The sequence below is a fragment of the Emys orbicularis genome, chromosome 23, assembly GCF_028017835.1.
Source record: "Emys orbicularis isolate rEmyOrb1 chromosome 23, rEmyOrb1.hap1, whole genome shotgun sequence".
NCBI lineage: Eukaryota > Metazoa > Chordata > Testudines > Emydidae > Emys > Emys orbicularis.
In genome coordinates, this window is record NC_088705.1 from 11,180,618 (window position 1) to 11,204,247 (window position 23,630).

At 47.2% G+C, this 23,630-nt stretch overlaps 1 protein-coding gene across 1 annotated transcript in view; it reads right to left on the reverse strand.

The window, feature by feature from the left end:
* Positions 1–1,050: 1,050 nt before the first annotated feature.
* WASF2 (WASP family member 2) overlaps positions 1,051–23,630 on the reverse strand; it is a 40,891-nt gene continuing 18,311 nt past the window's right edge. The window contains exons 2-9 of the mRNA XM_065421736.1: positions 15,997–16,150; positions 11,797–11,931; positions 11,094–11,247; positions 8,944–9,061; positions 7,207–7,337; positions 4,740–4,895; positions 1,745–2,256; positions 1,051–1,205 (exon numbers count right to left, since the gene is read on the reverse strand). Coding sequence (XP_065277808.1) covers positions 1,051–1,205; positions 1,745–2,256; positions 4,740–4,895; positions 7,207–7,337; positions 8,944–9,061; positions 11,094–11,247; positions 11,797–11,931; positions 15,997–16,126 — 1,491 coding nt within the window. The 5' untranslated portion in view covers positions 16,127–16,150. The remainder of the gene's footprint in view (positions 1,206–1,744; positions 2,257–4,739; positions 4,896–7,206; positions 7,338–8,943; positions 9,062–11,093; positions 11,248–11,796; positions 11,932–15,996; positions 16,151–23,630) is intronic.

Sequence of the window (23,630 nt, forward strand, 5' to 3'; positions counted from 1 at the left end):
TGCCTCCTTGCCCTGGCTGGTAAGTGAATTGTAGACACACTGAATGCCAAATGGGCCTGAGGCCTATTTGGTGCTCAGAGCTCGCCTCTTCCCACCCAATACCGCTGGTTACATCTCCTGCTCTAGACACACTGCAGAGCTCACTAGGTAACAGATGAAAACCTTCCCAGCACAGCAGAACCTAGCAAGCCCCAGCTGTCACTGCTTACTTCCCACAGCACACCCGTAGCAGCAGGGAAACTTCCTGACTTGGTAATGCCCTTGCACCCCCGGAGTGCGCAGCCAGCCAGGTTAGCGTTTTGCTAAGGCTGTGTCTCTTAGTTCAGCCTCCTTCAGCAGTGGTGGAGGCACAACCCAGGCTATTGGAGGATGTAGAGGCAGCTTTTAAAGAAAACCTAACCCCCAGGTTTCCATGTAGTGCACCCTGCAACCCCACAGCTTGAGAGAGCTTTTTAGGCAGGTTAGTTTTGAAATGCTGGAAAAATGATGCTTCCATCACCAAAAAAAAAATGGATTGTTCCAAGGGTTATTTAATAATGGGATGCACTAGAAGAGCCATTTTAAGCCCATTTTCTAGCACTACTCCCAATATTAACTGGAGAGGAAGAGCGAGTTATATCGACTATATCCTATATGCTGCTGCAATGAGAAAACCAGCTTAAAATGCCCTTCTGAAGAGCCTTTTGGCTGCAGTAGGGTCACTGATTTTTAACTTTAAAAAAAAAAACCAAACATCCCAAAGGATCTTTAACCCTGCTTTGTTCTGTGGCATTGCAAATCTGGTGGTTTACGTTTCCTTTAATGAGCAAGCACCACTCCCCCTCCTGCTGGAAAACAACATTGCAACCCACAGCATCTCGCAGGAGACCTTTTGGAAAGGCGAGTGCAAGTCTTGCCAAAGCCAATGGTGATTTGCTGAAACCCCTTGGTACATCTTCGGTTACTGGAGGAGACAGGAAAAGCTAAAAGGCTTTGGTAACCTAGGAAGTACTTGGCTCTTTAAGAAAGGGGTCAGGCTAGCGAGGAGGAGCCTGGGGAACAGGACCATGGTTAATCAGACCAGTCGTCGCCAAACTCCGAAGAATCATCCTCGGAGTCGCTGTATTCCACAGCGATGCGGCGAGAGAGGATCGTTGCCACGTCATTGCCCCCAACGTCCCGCTTCTCCTGTTCCCGCTGTTCCTCCACCTTGCGGAGCTGGAAGCCTGGCAAGGGGAAGAAGGCAGAGAGGTGGTCACTCAACAGCTGGAGATTTCACGGGGTCTACAGAGAACTGTTGCTCCAATGCTGTGCTCTGAATAGCCCTGGGCAGGGCCTGATCAATGCCTGGATTGCGCTGGGCCAGCCTGGCACAACGACTGCACAGAAGGGGGCACACAGGTCAAACCACTGAGCAGCCTGGATAGGTTTGGAGCAAGGGCGACTGGAGGAAGCCAGAGGAGCTGGCTTCCCACACTCCGCCCAAGCGCTATGTGTTGCTGCTCTAAAGGCAGTTTGGGAGCTGCATTGATTCTTGTGGGGCAACCTGCAAAGGTTTAAAACTAGAGGGCACCCTCACTGGGGTGAAACGGGGTGCTGAGATTCTCTTTGGGTTAGATCATCCACAGTAGGTGTGTGTCACAAGGAGCAAGCCAGCAGCAGTGCTGCCCATGGGATGGATCCCGGGCCCTGGAACTTCCCTTAGAAGAGACAATAACTAGGCTTATGGGAAAGAGGATACATAACAATCACAGCCGGGGCTTACCTTGACGGATAGCTGAAAGCAAGTCACTTCTGGCATCAGTAACAGGAGGCAAGGAAGATTTTGGCTTGGAGGCCGAGGAGTCTGGAGGCAGAAGTGGAGCTGGTGCACCATCCATGCCACTGGAAGGCACAGGTGGGGGACCAGGAGGGGGAGGAGGGGGAGGAGGGGGAGGCGCACCATCTGTTGACTGAGGTGACGGTGGTGGAGGCACAGCGAAGTATTCTACTGCTGGAGGTGATGGCGGAGGAGGGGCAGAAAACTCGGGGTGAGGAGGGAAGGAGGATGGAGATGGTGGCGACGGCATCCCTGAATTGGGAAATCCTACAGGAGGAGGTGGCGGGGGAATTCCTGACATTGGTGGTGGTGGGGGAGGAGCAGGAGGTGGAGCAAAGCCAGGCCTGGCACTGGATGGGGATCCAACCGGAGGAGCTGGTGGAGGATGGCTTGGACTGACCAGGCTGGATCTTTTTTGTCCTCCAGAACCAGAACCTCTTTGGTTGTCTACTGGGTAGCTGTTGCAGGAGAAAAGAGTAATATTGGGGGTGGGGGCAGAAAGAGAAAGAATACCATTAGCTTTGAGCTCAGACTGGATTATATAAACTCAGTTTTGGGGCAATGAGAGAGGATTTTGTCCAGCTATCACCTCCAACTCCCAGTTTGTACTGAAATTCCCCAGGGTCCTAGTGCTGACTATCCTGCTGCATTACTCTTGGCTAGGAGAACAGAACAACGGACAGCTGACACTGCAGCTGAGAGAAACGCTATCAGACGTCCCAGCAGCCAGCACAAGAACAGTACACTGTACGAGCCAAACACCAAATCTCTCTCTGCCAGAGGCCAGACTGCCCTCTCAGCTCAGAACCTTCTAGCGCAACGCCAGTCATTCTGTAGCCATTCAGCTGCTAAGCAGGGATGTCTATCGAGGTAACCGTTAGTTCTTGTTTTCTGTGCTATGCAAGTTCGTATGCTATTAACACATATTGGTATAGACCCATTCACTGATTCTTTACTGAAGCACTGGCGATGATTTGTCACCTCTTGTCAAGGGTCTAGGGAAAAAAAGGTAACGGGATCCAATACACACTGAAGGGAAATATGGATTCATAAATGGCTGAATAAACTTTCCATTCGCAGGAAACACTAGTGCCCAGAAAGTGCTATGTTACTAGCTTACATATTGGTAAAAGGAAGCTTGCATTGAATGCTAGCAAACAGAATGCTTTCGCCTCAAAACCTAGCAAATCTAACAAACTCCCTATGGTGTTCATCTGATTCACCATGGAGACTATGGGTCGTTTTATAATGAAGGGTTGATTTACCTCCACCTTTTTTCTCAAATAAGAGATTCAGGGGGCAGCCATGCCTTTAAGTAACTGCATAAACCAGGACAAGTTTTATCTGAATCACCCATCTCCACTGTCACCTAGAGAGCTGCTGCAGGATGGAGTGCCTGTCTCAGGCTGACAGATTGCATTTGAAACTCAAACTCACAAGCTATGTTGCCTTTTGATACGTTTTAGTCAAGCTAGTAGTATAGCATTTGTCAGTCACCTATTCCCTCTATATATTTACTTTTGCCACACTTTTCTGGTTCCTACTATTTAAAAGAAACTCTAGTTTAGACCTCTGTGACTTGAGCCAATATCAGGCCATTCTGGAATTGGTGTGTAATGGACCTGATCCTGCAGAACATTGATGTCTCTGGGATATGAGGATGCTCTAGACCTTGTAGGAGACGCTAGGATCCCAAGAACTTGAACTATGAGGTCTCAGAGCACCTACACCTTGCACTTGCAAAGATCAGAGGGGAAAGTGGTGACAGCGTAGGAACCCAGTAACAGGGACTGTTTCTGTGCAGAGTGCTGTTGGGGATGCAGGACCACGTGCTCGCAAGCATTTGTATTTGAAGAGGGAGACAGATCAATTGGACACCCAAAACTGGGCCAAGATTGTCTAATGGAACCCTGATTCTACGAGGATGGGCGCTTCAGCATAGTAAGTATACATGTGGAGAATTCACAGAGTAAGAAAAGTGGGATAATGCTCTCCTGTTATGCAGGGTATTATGGGAAGTTTGGGGCATTAATTTTAAGAGAGAGCTGGACAAATTTAAGAGTGTGATTGTCTGATGGGGTTGCTTGTGATAGTAGGGGGCAGGGTTAACAGCCCTGGAGCTCGCTTCCAGTTTATGTCTTATGTTCCTAAAAGCTCATGGTTCAGGGTTTCAGCCAGTCACCTGCAGTGTTCAGGAAGGGATTCCCCTCCCCTTCCGAAACATGTTCTGGGGCGTTTTTTAATCTCCTTCCTCTGAAGCATCAGGTACGGCCATGGCTAGAGAGGAGATGTTGGACAGGAAGGGCCAGGGTTCTGAGGTGGTCGTGAGCGTTTTCGCTCCAAGGTCCTTGGTTGGCTGGTTCTTACTCACATGCTTAGGGTCTAACTGATCACCATATGTGGGACTGGGAAGGAATTTTCCCTCAGGTCAGATTGGCAGTGACCTTGGGGGGTTTTGCCTTCCTCTGCAGCGACCCCCACACACACGCTGCCAGGATCATTTGGTATATCTCACTTAATCAATTCCCTGCCTTTGGGGGGGGTCCTTGGGCACTGGTGCATCTTGGTCCTTCCTATTCTCTGCCTGTGGCATGTAAGAGTGTAGTCTCCTGTGGGATTTAATTTTGGTTATTAGGTTGTGTGTGTGGGTGCTGGAGGGTGTTGGTGGCCTGAGTTGTACACAAGGTAAGACTAGATGATCTGGTGGTCCCTTCCAGCCTTAAACTCTATACTGATGGGTGTTCTCTCACTATGACTCTTTCTTATGTTAACCGAATCTAAACTTTAAGGAAGGGTCATAAGCTTTGTACACTTTACTGACAGACAGGTTCACTCAGGTCTCAATACTGTACTTATGTTAGTGGTTTCACTAGACCAGCTAACTCCATCACTTTGCACCACCTACTATTTCTCTGTGGCCGAATGGGTCCCGGAGGATTACCTAAAATCCAAGGGTGGTGGAGGCAGGTTGTCTTCTGGGTAGGATGGAGATGGTGGTGAGATAGAATCAGACTGCGGTGGTGGTGGATAGTAGTTCATTTCCATGCTCTCATCTGAGCCAATGCTGCCATTCTGATACACCACGTTAGAGGGATATCTAAAATGAAAAACAACAATGGAACAGCGATACCCAATTTCCTCCTCACCTCCAAAAAGAGCACCTCCAGCACGGAGCGTCAGGGAAACAAAAACAGGAATACAGCCATACAGGCTGCTCGATCACAAATAGCCTAGTTATTAGAATCGTGCCGAAGTGCCTCACTCCAAAACTCAGACTGTAAGCTCTTCTAGCAGGAATGTCTCATATTCTGTTAAAAGCCCAGCATAATGGACCCCTAGTCACAATTTGCGAACTCTATACGCTACTGTAATAGAAATCATTAATTTAAAAGGAACACCATGTGGCTCCAAATCATGTATTTGTACATAAAATGTTTCCTGATCTACGTTTCTTGAAGCATTTTAGATGACTAGAAATTGTTTAGATTTTTAGACATTTAAAATTCACTTTCACTCATTATGGCTGTTTATTCTCTGTCTCTCTCAGTCTGGACAATGGAAGTTGACTAGTTATTCTCACTTTGGTTTATTGTTAGTATCTAGACAAGTTTATTTTCAGGTTTTTACGCATCAGCACAGTAATTCAGTGCGTGGGTTGCCAACACTGCAAGAGAATATTTGTGTTTTTTAAAACAAAACAAATATTTCTGTTAGTTTTAGGGTTGGTAAAAGCTTGCTCTTAAAGCTGGATTATGGGCAAAAACCGGCCTTGTCAGGTCTCATTGACATCGCATACTCTCCATGGCAGCATAAAAGTCCTAATGTAACCATGTGCTCATTGGGGCAAAGGCTATCACCTCCTGCATGTACGGAAAGCACCTAGCACGCTGTGGATGCAGTCATAAGCAAAGTTCAAAGTATCCAAAGTTGAAACATGCAGTGTTTTGTTTGGGCCATCCCCGAGTTTGACAGTAGAGTAAGATCACCCGAAGCAGTGAAACAAAAATAAACACTGTTCAAGCCTCATATCAGAATCTACAGTGACTAAAATGCATGTGAGAATTTGTAGTGGAAATAGTGAAAGCAAGGAAAAGCTGCTGTCGTGCAGTCAGATTCCTCCTGCCTGGCCTCAAGTCAACTGACTCGGCTATTAAAAGAAAAGCAGGTTTTATTTTTAAATCTAAAATGTGTGATTAAAAATAAAGATTTTCTTAAGTGAAAAGAGCCACAAATGGCAAGAAAAGAGCATATTGGGAAGCGCATTTTGGGAATTCAGTTTGCTTCCCGCCAGACTGGTGTCAAAAGTTAAATTAAATCCTGAATAGGAGGCACTGAAGAGAGATCGGTAGCTGAAAAAACTTGGATGGGAGGAGAAAAATCCTAAATTTTGAACCACGAAGCGTGGCTTATGAAAAATCTGTAATAGAAACGGTGCCCCACCACCAAAGGTTAAGAGAGCCCTTTCTTTGTGTGAAAAGAAACTGACACATAAAGCAGCTTTGGGAACATCTGCCTGCCCTACTCACCGGCTTTCCTCACCAGGAGAGGCTACTATATTAATTCAGCCCATAACTACAAGGAGACAAAGGCTACTAAAATTATGTCACTAACGCATTGAGTGCTGCTGTGAGAACTTGGGAGAGAAAGGTCAGCATCACCTTACCTGCTGATTTCTTGTGGTGGGGAACAACCCTCCCTGAACCCCAGGAAACCCTGATGCCTATGAAGCACTCTCAGAAGAGCTTCTGTGGGTTTGGAAGCATGCCACAGAGTCTGCCCTCCTTCTATACCACAGCCCCATGCTCAAATGCACTGTTTCTGGCCCTTGCTAATACTGTTCTGGGCCAGACAAACTGGTGACCCAGCTGTAAAGGGATGAGTGATGATGGGGTAAAGGGACTAAGTCCATGACATTTCTGCATCTGTGGGATAGGGGAGCTGAGAGCAGAAGATTTGTTTCTGAAGACCACTTGCGTCACCTTGTTTAAACTGTTTAGATTCTTGATTTATTTTGCAACAGAGGGTCCTGTGGCACCTTTAAGACTAACAGAAGTATTGGGAGCATAAGCTTTCGTGGGTAAGAACCTCACTTCTTCAGAAGAAGTGAGGTTCTTACCCACGAAAGCTTATGCTCCCAATACTTCTGTTAGTCTTAAAGGTGCCACAGGACCCTCTGTTGCTTTTTACAGATTCAGACTAACACGGCTACCCCTCTGATACTTGATTTATTTTGCAAGTTTTAAATCAACAGACAGATTTACCTTAGAGAATCTGATTAGCGGTGATATCGATCCACACTGCACAGCAGATCTGGAGAAACTGCAGAGCAGGGTGAATTGCATTACCACCAACAATGCCAGACTGCTTCCCCTTCACGGAGAGCTGAATAAATAGCCAGATTCACTTACCCAGCAGGTCCTTGTCTGTCTTTTGACTCAACAAACTCCTGTCCCATTTTCAATTTCTCCCACTCCTCTTTTCGGGTTTTGATTTTCCGCGGATTCACGTTCCCTCGGTTGGGATTATCCTTCTTCTCTTTCTAGAGAAGAAAAGGAAAGAAAGACCCATTAGAACTTCAAACTTGTTTGGGTTTAGTCTGTCCTTATTTCAGCTCACTGGGAGGGGAGGAGTAGAGATAGGGCCAACTAACATTTAAAGAGATTACAAAAATCTTGGGATTCTTTGAGACTGCAGTAGAGTGAATTTAGTACTGGTGGAAGGATCCAGATTTGTCTATATGAACAGTTAATGTGTGGCAAGATGGGGCATCAATCTACCTTGAACTAGCCAGCTGGGCACTATATGTCCATGTGAACGATTAGTGCAGGGCAGGTTCGTGTGAGGTAGATTTACACCCCATCTTGCTGCGCACTGTTTATCTAGACAAGCCCTCAGACTGAGATACTAACGGCCTCTATCTACAGAGCAGCTACTGCACAGGTAGTAGCACAGGTATGAACTCCCTCCCCCCTGTGCTCCAACCAGTGTGCCGCAATTATGGCCAGGAAAGATCTTTTCTGGAGTGGAAGGGCAGATCAGTTTCCCAAGCCTAGGGCTTGCCTAAACAGCACATTACTGTGCACCAAGCCAAGGTGTGCATCTATAGCGCACCAGCTTGCCACCTAGTAATGCCCCATGTGGAAACTGCTACAGTGCAATGAAAGTCCCGGAGTGCCACAATATCAACATGGGACATTACTGCGCAACAACTTACAATGTCGACAAGCCTCTATTGCGTCTTTGGTCTTTATGTTGAGGCTTCCAAAAGGAAGCCAGTTAATAGCAACTGGTAAATAGGGTTTTTGTTAGGCGGAAACCTGCCCACAACAAACTGGGCTAAAACCAACCCCATTCCAAGGATTCCAATAGGCCAAAACTCTCTCTTATACTCCGATTGGAAGGTCATGATCTACTTTGAGATCTGATGTTACAATCACTTAAAATGTAAGTCAGATTTCCCCAAACTAAACCTTGCAGGTATAGTAAATGAATCCTTTTATAATGCAATTTGCCTTTTAATTCACTAATATTAAAAGGACACTCAAGTGCAGCAATTGGGCCAGTGTGGTGGTGGGTTTTTTTTGTTTTTGTAGTTTTACATGGCTTAAACACTGCCATACGTTAAAGTGTAACTGGATTTTTAAACCTAATCCCTTGTTTCCTTCAAAGGGACTGGTGATGATATTCCGGTTACATCAAAGCGTACCAAAGGTAATAAACAGGGTGCTTGACTACTGAGCAGAGATGCCTGCGAGATACTGCAAGAGTACTGAAGAGGGTCTAAGGTTGCCCTTGACACCCAAAAGACAGCACTTACTGTGCTAATGCATCGAACGCCAGGAAACAGATGGTACAAAGCTACAAAATGAACTAGTGTCACCATTCAAACTGTGTGAAATTCAGAAGAACAGATTTTTAAAATCTCTCCATCTTAATAAGCAAGGATAATAGTAACAGGCAACAAGGAATTTTTTTAAAAAGTATAATTTTAAACTGGACCATATCCCCTCTAAAGAACCCAAGTGAAAGTGACAACTTGGATTTTGAAGAGAAACTGTCTCCTATGAGTCTCTGTCTTTTCCTCCTACCTTGTCTTATCTACTATTTCTTTGCTAGCATGCAGCAGCGATGCCCCATCCCCTCACCCTGTGCTTCCGCTTCTCTTTCATGATATCCTTGGTGTCCTGGAGCATTTTCTCTTTCCAAAGGTCAAAGAAGTATGAAGGGTCTGTGTAGAATTTGAGTGCCTCTTTGCCATCATCCCTGGAATAGAAACACACACAAGGAGCCAGTCAGGTGCTTGTCTGATGCCCAAAGATTTCAGACACCCACCAGGTGTCAATTTCTATAGATCTGAAACAAGAGGCCAAACATTTTGTACTCTTTCTCCGTCCCCTTCAAATAGAGGCCTCTCTGCCCTTGAGGAGCCACCCACTCCACCCGCTCATTCAAAACCACCACCACACCTCACCTAATTTGAAGTCACCACCACTTCTTAGCCGTGGCTGCATAGTTAAAGCGCTTGATTACAATTCTGAAGGTTGCGGGTTTGTCTTTCACTTGATCTCACGCTCAAAGGCCACCTCCAGTTCACCCAGCTGCAAAAGGGTACCTGATGCATTGGGTTAGGGCAGTCAGATGTGATGCTGGCCACATCACTCCCTTGTGTGCCACTGGCTATGACACTGATGTGCCCTAACCGCATCAGCCTGCTGAGCCATGGCTCCGGGGAACTCTGACCACTCCTCCTGCAAGGCCTTGCACCACGATTCTCCTCTGGTTTGGTGATCTATAGTTTTGATTTCTGTACCTTAAGTATGGTGCAAGAACTCCACTGAGCAGCCACTCTAACAATTACAGAGACAGCTGCAGAGGTCTGTCCCCGCACCCTCTTGTGAAACACACCCTCTCTCTCTCTCTCCACACATGCCCCTTCCCATCCTTCCTCTCCCCATCTGTCTTTTCCAGATAGCCTGCTCCACAGTAACGTCAAAGGATACAGGCCTGAGTGCACGCACCTCCAAATGCTGAACAGAGTTCTTTTCAGCGATAATCTCCATCCTGCCCACCCCCACCCACCAGATTGGGCTCCTGCTACTTCCTCCAGGACATATTACACAATTATGTACTGGGACTTTTCGGCAAGTTCCTTCCCTCCCCACCCACCCGTCTTTTCAGAAAAATATTCTCCACTTCAGGAACCCCAAGTCAGACCAGCAGCATCCTTGAAACTCAAGAGCGTGCATTCACATGCACACCCTCCTACTTTGCAGTACAGCCGCATCTCACAGAAGACAGCTGCCTCCAGCTATCTGTAATTACTTTTCACCTGTTCAAAAGACATTTACGGATGTGGGCTAAAAAATATTCGTACTCCGACCCCCTGCGCTACAACTATCTTCAGCAGTGACACTCAGACCTCAGTGGTTCAGGAGCTACCCAAAAGAGCCACAGTTGTGTGAATTCATAGTTTCATTTACTACAGTGCTATATGTTCATATTTAAACAGTATGATGAGGAAATAGTTAGTTGTTTTTATATATAATATTCTCACAGCAAAATGACTGACCAAGTATTATTATTTTATCAACTACAGTTGGTTAACAACATAGTAAAAACATCCTGATTGGTTAATAATTAAATCTCACAGTGTTTCAATATCATGTGCTGGAAAAAGCCGTAGGAAACAAATTGAAGAACCAGTTGCGGCTCTCGAGCCTCAGTCCAAATATCACTGATCTACAAGATGACATAACATGGCTAGACCGTTAAGGAGAAGGGCTTTATGCTGGTTAAACAGCCAGGATCTAAGCCGAGTTAGTCACCTGACACCAGGAATAGGCCAGATAATGCTCAAAATCTAAATTTGCATGTGGTCAATGCCACATGCAAATTTATGTCCTGCAGTTTCCAAGAAGGCTCTTGGAAAGTGGCCATGAGATCACACAGAGAAGCATGAGAAAATACATCATATACAAAACACCTAGCAATGTTATGCGGTGCCATTCAAGACTTGTCTCCCTAAGGCACCATCACAAAAGCAATAACATAACTATGTAATTTTTCAGCTACCTTCATTTGTGCAACCCCAGAAGCAAAACTACAAATAATCCATCTAAAGAACAGAGAATGCCCGAGGGACTCTAGTTAGGTTACTCCATTTCCCTTAGGGACTAGTGCTTCTTGATTAAGTGGTTTGTGACCCTGGCCTTGGGTGAGGACCTTTCTTAGCTAACTGTGGAGGAGACGTTCCCAACAAGGGAAAAAAGGAGCTAAAGAGATGCTGCAGCATTACCTGTAAGGGGAGAGAATGTTGAGAGGTGGTGGAGTATTGCAGATGCCGTATGTTTCAAGGACAGGCACCGGGAGAGAGTCTCTGTCAAAGAGCTTCTGGTCCTGAGTGGTGGAGCTTTTGAAGGCCTTCCTTGTATTAATGCCTTGTAGGGACACTAAGGAGGAGGAAAGCGATGGAAAGAGAAAGTGAAGGACGGTTCGACCCAGGTGATTGAGACACAAGGCCAAGTGGCCCCATTTGATTTCAGTTACAGTTCTCAGCGTGCTCAGCACTTTCTATGGTTAGGTTCCTTTTTCCCCCACAATACTCTTGAGAAGTGTAAAGAAACTCCAACCCTGTCTACACTGAGATCTGAAACCGTTTCAATATGGCTTTCAAGAAAGGTGCTAAGGTGGTTTCAAATTTCAGTGTAAACACAGCGTGAAAATCATGCTGCCAATCTATTCACTGAATAGCCAGCCACTGGACATGGAGACTTGCTAGTGACCAACTCCAGCAGAAACAGACTGGTTTGGAACCACTCCACATGTCGCTAGCAAAGTGTTTTTCAAGGCAGTAGGGGAAAGAGTCCCTGTTAGTGGAAGGGGAAACACGAGTCTCTAGCACACACAGCTTCAAACTCATTTCAAGGCCATGAGCTCTGCTGGTTTGATGGGGATCTTTAGCCTGCTTGGTCTGCAACTGCTGTGCTCCGCTCCATTACCTTCTTCCTCTTTGGGATCCAGCTGAGTGACCTTGACTTGCAAGCGGTCGACCCTCTCGACTAGAGAGCTCACCCGAAAGGCAAAGGTGTTGGCCTGAGTAAACAGCTCTCCAAAAATGTCCTCTGCAAATTTACCTGGAATATTCAAGGGGCTGTATTACTCTTTGAGCTCTATTATTCTTTCCACCCCCAGCCCTTAATACTTGAGTTCTCCTGATCTCCCTCCCCACACACACCCCCTGCTGCTTCTTCCACATTGGCATCAGCAAGCTATTTACTAGCCTTTACAAAAGCGAGATTTGTTATTTTCAAGTTTGGCAGTGTTGATACCACCCAAGATATTAGCATAGAGGGCGAGTTGATGCACCACTCCAGCTAAATGACACCCTTCTAAGGGATCTTTAAACAACAATGAAACACAATTGAAGCATACTTAAGTCTTGAATAAAGTAATAAACACGGGTCGACACCAGCCAACTTGACAGCATGCTGGATTAGTCTGCATCTGATTGGCTTGCAGTCCCTTTAGGGTTACATGATGTTCTGTTTATTAACAACCAAACATAACTAGATTGTATTGCTGTATGGCACCTCAAAAGGCTCCCAAATTATAAATCACTGCCTTGCAGTAAGGCCTCCTCAAGGGTAACTGGCACCTATTTTAGAGTTCATTGTATTCTAGAACGATATGGTATATTCAAGTCTTGACCCTAAAGCCATAGGGGTCATAGACATTCATAGACAAGGGTACTGACTCGCGAGTTCTTTCAGATAGAGCAGCACCTGAAAGACTGATGCTTTCAAGATTATCTAGATCAAAAATATAAATAAATAGTGATTGCTACTTTCTCTGGAGTTTCTTAAATGTGATGATCCCTCTGTAAAACCTCAGACTGCCCAGTGAACAACCAAGACAAATGATGTTACTATTAATTCTTTGCCCTGCGGTAGCACCGATAAGCCTCCACCCATGGATCATTGTGCTGGGCATAGTAAAAACAAAACGATTGCCCTGCCCCAAAGAACTTGCAATCTCAGTGGATTCAGACAGGTGGGGAGCAAAAGGAAACAATGAGACAATATTGGCCATAAGAGGCAGCAGTCTCACCATACCAGTCGCCTAACTATTCCTCCACCAGAATCTGCCCTCACCCTGTCTTGTGCAGAATCCTGCGTATCTAAACATTTATGGCCAAGACTGTCAAAAACAGAAACCCGAAGTTAAGCTTCTAATAAATGGCCTGATTTTCAAGAGCACCAAGTAGCCAATAGCTCCCCTTGAAGTCAGTGGGGGCTGTCAAGTGCTGGGCACTTTTGAAAAATCCCAGTCAGTCAGTCAGGAGCCTAAATAAAGATGTAACTTTAGAGTCCTTTTTTTGAAAATCTTGGCTTTTAGCACAAGTCATATGGGTAAAATGGAAACTGCATTTCCAACAGCTGATTCCAGAAGGAAGGAGGGGGAAAAAATACATCTAAGTTAGGCTATCATTCAAGGGCAGCTGTCTCCATGACATCTATGAACATGAGTAAAGAGTCTGCACTTTGAAGCAATTCCAAGCTCAAGCCCTTATCCCTGCAGTCATTTTATACCAGGGTGCTAAACCTCTGTGTCTGAGTCCTAGAACCTAGCTCCTGGCTATGTTTTCTATGCAGGTTGCGCACAGTCCTCCCTCTGCCTCCCTTGGTATATGGGGTTTTAATACAGGGACACTACCTTTGCCCTGTTGACACGTCTTGTCAGCTTCCCTGTGTTAACTCATAAGAAGATATTCATTCCCTCAGACACAGGAGTCAGACAGATCTCATTGTAACCAGCTTTCATGAAGCATCCTCTCTGTTCTACCTCACCATAAGAGCAACTCACACATTTTACAAAGGATGCCACAATGAAAGGAGGGGGAAGGTTCCTCTGTAATGTAATTTGACAGACCTCACAGCAATAACCTCATACAACAAGGTTGTTATGTGTTTCCCTTTTAATGAGATCTGGAACCCATTTCTGCATTTCACAAGGAAAAGACTACAGATGTTGGGAAAAACTGAACAGTTGTTGAGCAGTACACTTTAAATATACAAACACGGTTATGTGCACTGGTCTCTGGGCTTGGGTGTATATTTATTCCTCTAATTGCATAACTGTGTCAACACACGGTTACTGTATAGGATCCAGCATATGCTTTGTATTTCATGCACATTTTTGGATGGGGGCAGAGATTAGTTTTCAGGGATTTAGCTGCTTGATTGATTTTACTTCAAGAGCAAAAATTACAATCAAAATTATCTTTATCATGCACTGGCAGGAAGACAGACTGAATGATTTAATAGGCCTTTCCCATTTCTAGCTTCTCTGATTCCACAGAATTAACAGAAATGCACAGACTGCCTCTCCAAAGTGCTACCGGCTGTCATAGTAACAAAGGGCAAACTCACTGGAATATGAATGCTGCACAAGTTTTATGTTTGTGTCTTTGTAAAGAGGTTGTGGTGTACTAGGCATGGCTGATTATTCACTTGACAGGTCTGCTGTCACTTACTGAACTCTCTTCGGATTACTACAGTATTCAGCACATGAAGAAATGGCATATTCCCATTTTCAAAATAACGCACAGACAACTAGGAGAGGAGCTTGGTCATTTGGGTCTCAACATTCTGCAGTAATTAGCCCAAAGACCATAGCACTTACAATTCTGTCTTCAACCCTGGGGATGCATACAGGAGAAGATGCTCAATTTTATTTCCCTCCCTCCCCATTACCCTCAAATGCACAGTGATGCGCATGAGTGTCAATACGAACAGTCTGTCTCACATGAGCTTCCCCAACAGCACTCCTGGTTGTGTCTGTGATTGGTCCTCCCCACACCCCAGAGCGAGGCTCCCTTGGTACCCGCCTGATAAAGGAACCAGGCTGGGATTTGGCTTCCAGCACTCCACTCTCTGTTCTGAGGGATAAGCAGAGGTGCTTTGAATATAGTGAAATGCACAAAGAAGGTCTAAGCCTGAGGGATATCGCTGGTGCTCTGTCACACTAACCCACAGCATGCCTTTTGGATCTGGATCAGCTTACTCGCTATATTCGGGATTTAAAGAGCTTTACCGTCCTCATTTCATGCACACAGGATGGATTTTAAGAGAACCCTTATGCTATGTGACCATCTCAGGAATCACATCTAACTATGGAACAGTGAGGGGCAATTGACAACGGATGGGTAGACTGGTCTTATCCATGACTGCACACTGATATTTTTAGCAACAGACTTAATGCAAGGCCTTTTGGTATCAGATGAGAACCAGGAGGCAGCACAGGGGTTTTCGTGACAGCAATGTGCTTTCACTACTGTGCCTGGAATCCTCTCACCAGTGTTCACATTGCACAAGAGAAAGGGTCTATCTTGTGAAGGAAACAAAGATGCATTGTTTAATTTCACTTTAGGACCTATAAGTATGAATCCGTTTCTCAAAGCATTTGCAGGTCTCATTTCAAGGCCAATGAAGCAAATATTGAGCAAAGGGGGATTAATTTGAATCCAGAAGGTTTTAATGGAGAAAAAAGAAGCTGGTACAGGCACAGCAATTCTTACCATTTATTTCTGTTATAAAGCTTGGGCCCATGTTTTCACTTTGCCCCTCATAAGGCTGTCTGCCAACTCACTGGAGAGCCGAACCACCAGTGGTAACCATTTGTGCCGCTGTACCAACATGCAGCTTGCAAACTCCAATATCCCAGAGGCAATTCTTAGCCTGAATTGGGGACTTTCAGGCTTGCAATGCAATAAATGTAGCGCAGGCAAACAGGCCAGAATCTGTGTGTGCATTTTGATTACCTTTCATTAAAAATTATCAATTGTAGATTTAAACACAGTTGAGCTACAATTAATAGCGCATGCAATTACAGGTGCTTTCTCCGACAAGGTACTGGCCACTCTGAGAGCTTCCCATTTTACAGCCCTGAATTATGCTTCATCCTTCCATCTCCAATTTTGCTGCAGCTCTTCCATTCTCCTCCTCTCCAATTTTCTTTTTGTTGAGGAGGAGGTGGGAGAAGGACAGGAAATGAGCATTAGAGATTTCTTTGGGAAATATTTTAGCATTACCCAGGGAAGGCAGATGGGGGAGAAATAGGAATACAAGAACAGAAAGGGAGCTAAATAAAGAGGACTAACGACTCCTGAGGGCAGCATGCAGGCTCGCAGTGGTACTCACTCAGGCTGCCCAGCTGTCGAATGACATTTGCCAGGGTGATGTTGGTCATGCATTCCAGCTCACTTCTAATGCTAGGCAATGTCTGACGGCACAGGTGCCTTGGCTCAATGTTCCTTGTTACTAACGGCATGGTGGACCCGCTTCAGGCAGTGTTCTGAAAGATGAAAAACAACCCAAAAAAGAAACAGGAAAGGATTACTCACCCACAAATTCCAGGCACACCAGAGCCACGATGTTCATTTTCCTGCTCTGAAACAGCTTTATGTATAAGGCATCTTTTTCCCTCCTCATCCTTATAAAACTGGTTCTTTGAAAATAAAGCTCCTACTGTTCTACAGCTTGCAGTGGAGAAGACGACCTGATGGCTCAGGTGTACAGGCAGCAAAGGAAAACTACCCATCTTAGCTGAGCAAGCAAGGGACTGTTTGTTCCTGCACCACCCTTCCCATTGATGCATCTGCACTGAACAGTCTCATTCCTTCACCAAATATTGCAGAACATCTAACGACAGCTACTGTGAACTTTTCCATAGGAGCATTTTAACATGTCCATTTTCTAACCAAGAATGTTAACAGAAGTTAGCACTTCTGTTATGCTAGATACGCAGACATGTACACTCCAGCCCTCCTCACCAACAGCACAGACAGAGAAGGCTCACAAGAGACAACAGGAAGTGCTTGCAGCTGACCAGGAAACTTTCTGGTGACAGTTTTTCATCCTGCAGGCTGTGCCCTTCCCTTGTGGGAAATTCTCACGTGGTCTAGTTTCTACAGACCCATTGTTTTAGAGTTAGTAGTTTATCACATTGGTAGCTTTATAAGGATATGGGGGGGCGGGGGGGAGGAGTAGAGCCCAATGCTGAAAGACATCAAAATTGATTTTACTACACACTGCGAGATGGAACTTCCAACCCCAACTTCCAGTTCTTCTAAAATTTACAGAACACAAAAGCTTCTGAAAGTTATCCTTCAGAAAATGGTGGCATGTGTGTCTGTTGCCTGCCCAGTACTTTATAACAGCAAAATCTCCACTGCTAACATGCCTAACTGTTGAAGCAACCGATTAATTCTCTTATACCTCCTACCTGCAAAAGAGAAACAAAACTTCAACTCCTGAATAATGGAGCACAGCACAAGCAGTTAGATACATCTCCAAAATTTCTAACACAACAGCAAATATATCCCAACTTCTTGATTAATTTCAGAAGGAAAACAGTCTCTCTTGTAGGTCGGATGAGAAACAATACTATAGAAACAGATGCCTCCCCTTGTGATGGACATGCTGATCTGCTCAGGATGGGTGTAAAAATAAAACAGGAAGCTAACAGCTTGGGGAACATGGCTTCCTGTCACCCACAGCAACAAACCAAGAACCATAAAAAAAAAAAAAAAAAAAATCAGCTGTTTGCACTTGACTCTGAGCCACCTTTTGATAGTCTGTGGCAGCTGGTAGCTTATCTTTGAGGTCCAGGAGTCCTTCCTGGATGCTTTTCTACCAGGATGTTAAAAAGAAGGAGTGGGTATTATCTCACCAATTACCTCACAAACCAGATTCTGAATTTCCAAATTTGACCGGTTAATGCAGAGGAGTTCAAGGTCTGGAGCACTGCAGGGTATGCCAGGTATAAGGATGCTATGTTACAGTACCACAAAACTCCATTGTAAACCTGTCATTTAGTTCACTTGTCACTGTGAAACAGAAGGTTCCAAAAGACCAAAAAACCTAATTAAAGCAATGTTGATGAGCCAAACCTAAAACCCAAGAAAAGCAGGAAAATCTAACAGGGCTGAAATCCCTCCTTCTTGGACCTCAGTATGGCTGGGTAGCGTAAAGCAGTGGTTCTCAAAGCCGGTCCGCCGCTTGTTATGGGAAAGCCCCTGGCGGGCCGGGTCGGTTTGTTTACCTGCCGCGTCCGCAGGTTCGGCCAATCGCGGCTCCCACTGGCCGTGGTTCGCCACTCCAGGCCAATGGTGGCTGTGGGAAGCGGCGCAGGCCGAGAGATGTGCTGGCCGCCCTTTCCGCAGCCCTCTTTGGCCTGGAGCGGCGAACCACGGCCAGTGGGAGCCGCGATTGGCCGAACCTGTGGACGCGGCAGTTAAACAAACCGGCCCGGCCCGCCAGGGGCTTTCCCTGAACAAGCGGCGGACCGGCTTTGAGAACCACTGGCATAAAGGCCATAAGATAGCTAAGGACAGAGTGAGCTAAGGAAGGACTTCCACCATTAATTCTAAATTCCCTGCATTTACTGGACTAAAGTCAAACCCTTCTAAATTCTTTTGTCATGTTAGGTTTTCGTGCTTTAGCTAAGTCAGCGTTTCCCTGCTTCCCCTGGTAGCACCCCATAACAGCCACACCCGCAGCTCGCATATGTAAGCGTAGGTAGTAGCTAACTTGCTCAGGCTTCTCCTGTTTCTCTGGCACTGACTCATACGAGCACATGTTGCTTGGCCCCACAGAGCTATTTGCGGGCATCCCACCGACCTAGAGCAGGGAGTAACCTTCTGGGGAGTGGGGAAGCCATTGGAGGAGAGAGAGCAAGAAAAAATTAAAAACACAGGAAAGATACTGAGAAAGAGACCAAAGAGGACAGGAAAGAAAATGAACCCTCCCTCCCCCACAAAAAAATAGCTGAAATCATGAAATGTATTATTTTAAAAATCCTATGACCGTGAAATTGACCAAAATGGATCTTGGATTTGGTAGGACCCTAGTTATGACGCAGGAGGGACATGGGGGTGGGAGGGGGCACACTACTGCCAATCTAATGTGGGGGGGGGGGCGCACACTCCTCTTAGGAACCACTGGCTTAGAACTATATTGGCTACGCCCCCCAGGAAATAAGGACTTGTCTACATGGTGTTGTTTACACCGCTTTGTTTGAAACTAAGGCAAACAGCAAACGTCTGGCAAAAGTCACTGTTTACACTCGTGCAGTCCATCTATGCTGGGGGGTTGGGAAAAGGGAAAGGGTGCAGCATTACTACAAGGCTGCTGTCACTGGACCCTCCTCAGAGGCCCCGGGTGTCATGTTGGGGCGCTCAAGGGTCAGGGCACAGGGGATGCGGCGGAGAGCCACCCAACTGCCCTTGCAGTAGCTGGAAGGTTCTGGGGAGGGGGGCAGTTAAAGAAGAATTCGCCTTCTCCCTTTCAGCAGGGACAGAGGATTCAGGGCTTCAGCTGTATCAGACAATTACTAGCCAGACACAAGGCAGACATGATACCTGGGGCTTCTGAGCAGGATCCAGTGACTAGGGTTACCATACGTCCGGTTTTTCCCGGACATGTCCGGCTTTTTGGTAATCAAACCCCCGTCCGGGGGGAATTGCCAAAAAGCCGAACATGTCCGGGAAAAATACCGGCCGGGCACTTCCCCTCCCGCGGCTGCTGTGTTCCTCCCCTGACTCTTCGGCTCTGTTTAAGAGCCGAGCTGCCCGAGCGCTACCGGCTTCGGGCAGCCCCCTTGCCTCTGGACCTTGAGCCGCCGGCCAGGCACTTCCCCTCCCAGGCTCCAGGGGCGCAGGTTCCAGAGGCAAGGGGGCTGCCCGAAGCCGGTAGCGCTCGGGCAGCTCGGCTCTTAAACAGAGCCGAAGAGTCAGGGGAGGAGCACAGCAGCCGGAGCCCGGGAGGGGAAGTGCCCGGCCGGGGGCGCAGGGTCCGGAGGCATGGGGGCTGCCCGAAGCCCGAGCGCTACCGGCTTCACGGTTTGCCGGGCAGCCTCCAGACCCTGCGCCCCCGGCTGGGCACTTCCCCTCCCGGGCTCCAGCTGCGCTGTGTAAGCGCCGGCCAGGGGTGCAGGGTCTGGAGGCTGCCCGGCAAACCGTGAAGCCGGTAGCGCTCGGGCAGCCCTTTTCGCGTGGCTGGGAGGGAGGAGGAGGAGTTAGGGCAGGGACTTTGGGGAAGGGGCGGAGCTGGGGCAGGGAAGGGGCGGAGTTGGGGCGGGGCCCGGGGTGGGAAAGGGGCGGGGCCAGGGCCCGTGGAGTGTCCTCTTTTTAAAATTTTTTAAATATGGTAACCCTACCAGTGACAGTAGCTTTTAGTAATGGCTGAGCCCTCTCCCTTTTCCCAGCAGCTGTTGGGGTGGGGTAGCTTCTCCACAGGACACTGCATTTGGACATCGAGGCCCCCCTCATCTTGTAAGATCAGTCTCTGGGTAGGAGGTTTATCCCTCCACTTATTACATATCTTGTAAAATTTCCAAGCCCTTTGAATAAGTGGATGGGAAGAAGAGAATCATGCAGCTGATTAGACACAAAGAACAGTGTCTTGAATTTGAAAGAGATTTTGGGGGACGTATAAGCAGAGAGAGAAAAGATGAGGGGAAGGAGATAGAAAACAATGCTGAGAAAGGAAGAAAGGAAACTAGACATTAGGGCAGTTCAGACTAGGCAAGTGTGAACAGCAGCGCGCACCAAAGTGACGCTCTGTAACATCCCCGTGTGGATGCGAACTAAAAGGTGCCTAGTTTGCTTAACGTAGTCCTCTTTAACTCCCCACAGCTCCACACAGGAGAGTTATAGCGCAGCACTTTGGTGCGCACTGCTCTTCATGCGCCCGTAGGTCAAAGTGCAGAGCAGTGTAGCCATACATAGACAACACAAGGACAAATGCTCCATGATCTAGGAGAAAAAAGAAAAGTAGTCAGTGAAGCCACGAAGGAAAAGGTCTAGTAAAAGTAGGAGCCTGCTAGTAAGTTTTATTCTTAAAAATTCATTAAAGAGAGCTGATTCACAATATGCTACAAATAAATACAGGACACAAAGGACAGTATACAACTACTTTATTCTTTTAAGTTGTAGGAACATGACAGAACTATTTTCCAACCTGGCTAGTACCACTAGTCATCAGGCTAGTAGGTGTCAGGTACATGTTTCAAGCTGTGTGATATATATGGATTTAGATATTTCCTCTCAAATCAAATGAAATGAGTTGTGAAGCGGAGATGTGATAGCATCCTTGGAGAGCAGTCATATGGATTTGTTATTGAAAGTTTAGGCTTGGCTATGTTTAAATGCTGCAGTTTTCAGTATATTCAGTACTGTACAACACCACAAGAATACTTTATGGATCTAAAGCACCCACACACTTCCTGTTGTGACATGGGGTGTGGCTAAGTACCCAAAGGGTGGCCTGTCACCTCCACAGAGAGGAAACACTTTCAAGTCAGAGACTAATACAGAATACTGGATAGGGAAAGACAACCACACAGAAGGACAGCACCACCCAGGTCAAGGACCAAAAGGCCAGTGCCTGAGCGGCTACTCATTGCTGACCCAAGCAACAGCATGACTTGGCAGTTTCACACTGCTGCTTGGTTGGGAAAGCTGTAAGCAGAAGCACTGGAGCGATTTCTCTGCAGACTCAGGCAGACAACACTATCAGGGTATGTCTACACTACGAGAGTAGTTCGATTTTACTTAAATCGAATATGTGGAATCGATATTGCAAAGTCGAACGTGTGTGTCCACACTAAGGACAGTAATTCGACTTTGTGAGTCCACACTAACGGGGCAAGCGTCGACATTGGAAGCGGTGCACTGTGGGCAGCTATCCCACAGTTCCCGCAGTCCCCGCTGCCCATTGGAATTCTGGGTCGAGCCCCCAATGCCTTCTGGGGAAAAAAATGTGTCGAGGGTGGTTTTGGGTAACTGTCGTCATCCAACCGTCACTCCCGCCCTCCCTCCCTGAAAGCGCCGGCGGGAAATCAGTTCGCGCACTTTTCTGGTCAGTGACAGCGCAGACGCCACAGCACTGCGAGCATGGAGCCCGCTGCGACCATCGCTGCAGTTGTGGCCGTTGTCAACGCCTCGCAGCTTATCATCCACCTTTCCCAGAGGCAGATGCAGATAAATCAGGCGAGGAGGCTACGGCACCGCGGTGAGGGCCTGAAGTCTGAGAGTAGCACAGACCTGTCAAAAAGCACGGGACCCAGCGCCGAGGACATCACGGTGGCAATGGGTCATGTGGATGTTGTGGAACGGCGATTCTGGGCCCGGGAAACAAGCACGGACTGGTGGGACCGCATAGTGCTGCAGGTCTGGGATGAATCCCAGTGGCTGCGAAACTTTCGCATGCGGAAGGGGACTTTCCTTGAACTTTGTGAGTTGCTGTCTCCTGCCCTGAAGCGCAATGACACCCGGATGCGAGCAGCCCTGACTGTCCAGAAGCGAGTGGCCATAGCCCTCTGGAAGCTTGCAACGCGAGACAGCTACCGGTCAGTCGCGAACCACTTTGGCGTGGGCAAATCTACCGTGGGGGTTGTTGTGATGCAAGTAGCCAACGCAATCGTTGAGGTACTGCTCTCAAAGGTAGTGACCCTGGGAAACGCGCAGGCCATCATAGATGGCTTCGTCGCGATGGGATTCCCAAACTGCGGTGGGGCTATAGATGGAACTCACATCCCTATCCTGGGACCGGACCACCAGGCCAGCCAGTACATCAACCGAAAGGGCTACTTTTCAATGGTGCTGCAAGCACTGGTGGACCATAGGGGACGTTTTACAAACATCAACATTGGATGGCAGGGCAAGGTTCATGACGCTTGTGTTTTCAGGAACTCAGGTCTGTTTAGACGGCTGCAGGAAGGTATTTACTTCCCGGACCACAAAATAACTCTTGGGGATGTGGAGATGCCTATAGTCATCCTCGGGGACCCAGCCTACCCGCTAATGCCCTGGCTCATGAAGCCCTATACTGGCGCCCTGGACACTGAAAAAGAACTCTTCAACTACCGGCTGAGCAAGTGCAGAATGGTGGTGGAGTGTGCTTTTGGCCGTCTCAAGGGGAGATGGAGAAGCTTACTGACTCGCTGTGATCTCAGCGAAACCAATATCCCCATTGTTATTGCAGCTTGCTGTGTGCTCCACAATCTCTGTGAGAGCAAGGGGGAGACCTTTATGGCGGGGTGGGAGGTTGAGGCAAGTAGCCTGGCTTCTGATTACGCCCAGCCAGATAGCCGGGCGATTAGAAGAGCCCAGCGGGACGCGCTGTGCATCCGGGAGGCTTTGAAAGCTAGGTTCCTGAGTGAGCAGGGTAACCAGTGACTTTTCAGTTTGTGTACAGAGAAGCTGAACCTGCCCCCGTTTCTTTACCCACTAAATGTTCAGTATCCTCTCCAGTTACATACCCCGTTCCCCCCCTTCCAACAGAGGTTTAAAAATAAAATCACTTGAATGTTGTTAATGAACACCGTTTTCTTTATTACTGTTTTCGTGGGAAAGTGTTGAACCTGGGACGCAGACTGTGGTGGGGAGCGGGTGTAGTGTAGTGATGCAAATGACGCTTCCAAACTCCAGGAATGACAGGCTCCGCAGTGGTGGACTGGTGGTTTCAACGGACCCTGCCACCCCTCCTGTTCGGGACTCGGTGTGGGGGGGGGGCTATGTGACTTTGTGGCAGGGGGAGGACGGTTACAGATCCCCTGCTGCGTGGCTCTGTGATCCAGGATAAGGACCGCTGCATAAGATCTGTAACTGCCCTCCCCCGCCACAAAGTCACAGAGCACCCCCCACCGAACACTAAAACCACCTCCCAGACTGACCAGGGTAACTAGTGACTGCAATGTGTGTGTGCCCTGCTGCTGAACCTGCCCCCGCCTCTGTACCCTGGTAAAGGTGACTGTCCTGTCCAATTACCAA